We start from the raw sequence: 6,047 nt of genomic DNA on the forward strand, positions 1-6,047 counted from the left end.
CTCACCTATGCTATATCAGTGAGAGATACAAGCTAGTTGCTTTTAACAGTACTGAATATTGTTGTAACTACAGGAGAAAGACAGACAAATAGACAATTTCATGCCCGCATAAGAATAACTTCTAATAAAAATATTCCCTACAAATTAACCAAATCAAACACACAATTACCCAATTTCAAGGGAAACCAACCAAACTTAAAAACGACTCACATACATAAACCCCAGAACAACATAGTTAGAATAACCACTTATTCATTTCAATTCAAACTACAAAATTACCTAAAAATCTCAGAGTATGCATTTTAAAAACTGTGCATTTGAAAGAGCTCATTTTATTCAGAACAACTCATTATCACTAAGTAAATCACTAAATCCCAAAGGAAAAATCGATTTTCCCTGGAAATTAAGCTAATCCAAGCAATTAACCCGAAATTTTCATAGCATACTCATACCACACTATCAAACTAACCAAGTACATATAACAGAAGAGAAACAACCACCAAAAATCTCAGATCCAGTCACTATAAAACCATGCGAATTCACCATATCGTCAGAAATTGCAGAAATCCGGAAAGAAAAAACAATAAAAAGCTAATTAGTTAATTCATTAATTTATAAATTCATCTGAGATAAGCAGGGATCTTGATACGGACAAAGAGCATGCTCATGACGTAAGCAAGGACGACGGAGGAGATACCGGCGGCAGCATAGGAGGACTTGACCGTCCTAGGGCGGTTACGGTCAAGGGCGAGGTCAAGAAGTATGATCCCGATGCCTCCAAGAAGGAACATGAAGCCGGATGACAATCCCTCGATGATGTACTGCCCGTTAACGCGTCCGGACATGAAAACAACGGGTCGTACGGCGCCGGTGTAAGGGTCCTGCATTGACCCGATCCCTGGGGGCTCCACGATGATGTCGTACACGATTCCCGAGACGACCATGAAATAGGTTAGGAGGACGAAGGCAAAGACTAGGTTTGGGGATGGGAGGGAGAGGGAGGGGAGTTTCAGGCGGAGGCGCGGTGGACGCAGGAACGAGAATGGCAGGATGCGGAGGATGTGGTAGATTGGATCTATGGAGTTTGTGGTGGCGGAAGAGAGGGACGACGCGGAGGAGTTGCCGGTGGCTTGGGGTTGTGGGTTGTCTGATTTGGGTCGCATTTTCTCGGGTTGGCTTGAAGAGGAGAGGAACGATACTAGAGGAGCTAGTGTGGACCGACCGACTGATTGACTGAATGCTTTTTGGATGATTTACACTGGAGTGGGTTTTTTTCTTTCAAAAATAGCCAAAAACACTATTTAAATACACTAAAATCAATTAATACTTTTTTTTTTAAATTAGGATTTAGTCTCTAAATAAGTAAAAAAAACTATATCATTTGAATTATAATTTATTATTTATTAGTTAAAATTAATTAATATTTATATATAAATAAATATATTATTTAATTTATATTTAATATATATTTCATATTTTAATATATATTTTATATTAATAATAGTTTTATTTTTTAAGTTTAGTATATACTTAGTATGAGTAAAAATAATATTCAAAAATTTATATCACTTATAAAAATTAAGTTAGAAACATCAGAATAGCAAATAATTTTCAAAAAATTCGAAAATTTGACAAAAATAAAATATATTTATTTTTAAAATTTAATAATTTTAAACCTGGAAACTTTTTAAAATTTTTTATTATTTTAATTTTTAAAAAATATTTTATAAATTGAATTTTGTTTTAATTTTTTGTATAACTTTTAAGTAGTTATCCAAATTTTTTTATAAAAATTTAGATTAAATGATCAAGCCGTTTAATATAAAAGTCGTTTGACACTTATAAAAGATATTATATTTTTATATTTTTGTTACTTTTTAATTATTCAAAAATTTATTTATAATTTGTATTGCATGTTAAATTTATGTACTTCCTGTTTTGTCACCAAAAAAAATTAACATAAGATAAAGAAAAAAAATGTTTATACAAAAATTTTCGTAAATCCAAAAATCACCTCTTATGAGAAGGGACATATTATAAATATAATTATTTATATATTTTTTATCAATTTAAACTTTAAAAAATGGTATCTTAATGGATGCGTGAGAAACTATTTTAATAATTTATCTTTTTCTTTTTATATCTGAAGAAGTACAAATTTTGACAGTAGAAAATAATAAAAAAATATTTATGAAAAACATTCTAATATTATATTATTAAAAAATTTCTATAATGTAAATGAGATATGGTTGGTAGACGCCTTTAAATAGATGTTGTAACAGTATTTGACTGGGTCTTTATTTGAACTTTTCAACAACTTTCTCATCTCTTTTACCCCTTTCTAACCATATAATCGATGTATACGATGATGGCGCACCCAATTGGTGTAACATCCTAATTACCCTAAGCCTTACCTCTAGCCATAAGGCAAAGGTTAATCAAAAGTTACGACAATTCTAAGACTTATACGTATTTATGTAGAAGGAAATAATATATATCTAGAAGCTCGATAAAGGATTTAGCTCGAAAACAGAATTACAAAAGCACGAAACGTTCGCACGAAACTAACGCACAAGACACAAGGTATAGATGCAAGAGAATAAAACATATATAGATATAAGAGTATAATAATCATAGGGAACTAACCGCAGCCTGCGGAGTTTAAGTCGACTAGTTACGAACAAAAAAAATACAGAGTTTTAGAGTTAAAACAGCTTATACAACTTATATCTCAAGTAAGTAAGCCTCTAAGGCCATAAAGTCTAAAAAAAAAAGGGTGAGAGTAAGTACTACAACAAAATAAAACAGAAATAAACCAGAAAGAAACCATACTCTGCTCTGCCGCCATGTCCACAATTTCACCCAGGTGAATTACGACCTGCATCTAAAGAACAACAACAAAGTATCGAATGAGAACCGGAGGTTCTCAGTATGGTAATGGTGCCCAATAATGTAAGATATAAGGCTCCGGGACGCCGAAGGCAATCCTAGAACTTCACATCGAATACGGATATTCAAGCTTAGAATAAAATAAATAAATAAAGAACTTAAACCATAAATTGGGTTATCTAAACTTAGGGGAATTCTAACTGATACTAATCACACCGCTGTATCCCACAACCTTCGCCAACTTACCCTCCATGCGGACCCATCGCCATCGCCTACCTATCCTCCTCAGCATAAAACAATCACAGATAATGCAAGCAAGTAAAACACAGATAGTATTCATATATAACAAGTAATTCAAGAAGCAAGTAGGCATATTATACAATTAGGCAAACTCAAGTAATCAAAGCAAGCAAAGATATAGAAGATGCATATGATGAATGCTTGTCCTATTGACTGTGATATCACATGTCAGTTATAGTGCCAAGCCCGACTCAAAATCCGGTCGGTAACTCTCGGATTAGTCTTTCTGTTGCGCATATACAGGAGAAATAATTGCGAAGGATAAGTGCCCTACCACCTTCTCAACATTCGTCATCAAATTTCTCAACATCAACAACCATCAACACATAATATCACTCCTCAACCATATCCACTCCATACACTATTATATCAATCACTAAATCACAATTCACATTCAATTAACATATACATTCAATTCAATCCTATCTTAAGGTCAACTAGCCTAAATGTCTAGAAACATTACATATTACATAAAGAAAACCGAAACCATACCTTGGTCGATTCCCAAAAGCACCAAACACTAAAACGAATCCACCAAACTCGATCCAAAGCCTCAATCAACTCCAACAAATACCAAAAGTTAATCTAACATCACATAACATACAAATATTAAACTTATAGTTTACAAAAACAACTAAACACAAGAGTTTAGTGAAACCTTACCTTACCCAACGAGATTAAAGGTAAAACCCAATAATATTCCAATGCTAAATCACCCCTAAACAAACAAAATCACAAAATCTACTCAAAAACCAAACCCAAAGTATAAAAATTTTAGGGCAGGAAACTGGAGCGTGAGCTTCGAGTTTTTACCAGATTTTCTTAGATAGAAATAAAGAGCTCAACAAGATCTTCGAGTGATCGCAAACGACTCGTCAATCGAAGTTTTGTACCTCAAGTTATGGTCACCAGAAGGTGGATGTGAATAGTGACTAAACCCTCACCTCTCCTCTCTTCTCAAGCTGCGCCCCTTCTTCAAATTGAAGTGGAATGAGCTGAAATGCTCATTAAATGAGCATATATATGTTGGGCCTTGGGCCTAATTTAGGCCCGGTTCAACCTGTTAGTAATTTTGGTCCATTTGGCCCACTTTGGGCCAAAACCTTTAAGATTAGTGCCCGGTTTTCAATTCTAAATTATTTTTTGTCCTTTCAAAATAATAAATCAATTTTCAAAATCTTATTTTTCTCAAAACACAGTACAGGACAGACTAGAGCCGGTATTGCCGGCCTAAGCGCCAGTGTGTATTTTTACAAAAATTTTTTGAAAAAAGATACATTTTCCAACTCAGAAAAATTCACTGAAATCAAATTTCACCTTTAAATTTTTAAATTAAAATTTCTAAATTTTGAATCTACTCTGGGTATTAAAAATTATTTTATTAAAACGGTTTTACGTGAAAATCTCCAGTTCTTACAGTTGGTAATGATGGAAACATCAACACGCTGAACGAGACTTCGCATTATGCCGGGGCAGTCGACTTTGAGGTTAGTTTTGTGTTGAATTTTGTGCAATTCTGTATAGACATATTTTTGTATGTAGCCATGGTTAAGATAATCGCGAAGAATTAGAGTATAGTTTGCAAAATTTGGAATAGGTCGCTTGTAGAAATTTGGAACTCTATTTAATTGTGGTAGGTTATTACTACTACATAGTTATTAGTTTAGAACTCTATTTTACCTGTGGTAGGTTGTTACTACTTATTATAATCTTCTAGTTAGGTTTTTTTAGTATCAAATATATTAAAATTAACATAATAATATTTGTCTAAAAACAAGTAATTAAAGATGTAAATATGTTCTTAATTATAAATATCCTTAACTTAGAAAGAAATATTTATTTAACTTTAATATTTTTTATGCTAAAAAGATCCTATTATAAAAGTTTTAAAATACTTAAAAATAGTGTAAGAATTTAATAAGAAAAATATAGAAACATATTTAAAAGTTTTAAAATATGAGGACCATTAAATGTCGAAGACCCAATTAAAATTTTAAAAATATTTTTTTATAATTCTGAATCTTTTTTGGCCTCGCTTTCTACTATCCCGGCAAGTGAGTCACCTTTCCTCTATCGGACGCTATTGTCTCGTATTTGGTTGAGGCTGGATTCGGCAACACGGTTCCCCTCAGGGATTTCACATTTGACGATTCCCTAATTACGACATTCGTAGAGTGATGGCGTCTGAAGACCCACATGTTTCATCTTCCGTGGGGTGAGGTCACTATCACCCTACAGAACATTGCGTACCACCTAGGGCTACACGCACACGGAGCCCTAGTTGGGGGTGCCTCTATGACTTCAGTAGGTGGTACCAGATGGAGACGTGGTAGTTGGTGGAGCGGCTGCTAGGTGTTAGGCCTCCGGTGGCTCCACAGCAGGCCTTACAGATGAGATTGTATCAACGGCAGTATGACCTTATAGATGAGACTGCTATCAAACTGTCGATGGTCCTGGGACATAGTGGGTGCTAAACAACTGTGTGCTCCACCAACCCTCCGGACCTCCCTAACGCAATAGAAAAGTATTGGCTCAGCCATATTTCAAAACTACTAAATATATTACACAGAAGTACTCAAAAGCTCAATTAAATTTGAACTCACCAGTATCCGAGGTTTTGTCGAAAGGCAACACGGAGACTCCATTGACACCCATTCACAGCTTGACAGCATTACACATGGTACTTTAGTTGGTCCGACTCGATCACCTTGTATTCAGCAGACTTATGAATATTGTAGTTCTTTACATTCTGCAGTACTGCATCTCGGCATTTGAACCTGTAGCCGATCCAAAACTCTACCCAATGTTTAGGTTGTAATCCTCTTCTCCCGTGTTGGAAAACGGAGTCCTCTCATGCA

At 34.4% G+C, this 6,047-nt stretch overlaps 1 protein-coding gene across 1 annotated transcript; it reads right to left on the bottom strand.

Annotated features, from left to right (window-relative positions):
* Positions 1-421: 421 nt before the first annotated feature.
* LOC112790325 (uncharacterized) lies at positions 422-1,270 on the bottom strand. The gene has a single exon (XM_025832659.3). The coding sequence runs from the start codon at positions 1,161-1,163 to the stop codon at positions 621-623; it is 543 nt and encodes a 180-aa protein (XP_025688444.1). The 5' UTR covers positions 1,164-1,270; the 3' UTR covers positions 422-620.
* Between the last annotated feature and the right edge of the window lie 4,777 nt (positions 1,271-6,047).

Source organism: Arachis hypogaea, chromosome 3 (genome assembly GCF_003086295.3).
Source record: "Arachis hypogaea cultivar Tifrunner chromosome 3, arahy.Tifrunner.gnm2.J5K5, whole genome shotgun sequence".
Lineage (NCBI taxonomy): Eukaryota > Viridiplantae > Streptophyta > Magnoliopsida > Fabales > Fabaceae > Arachis > Arachis hypogaea.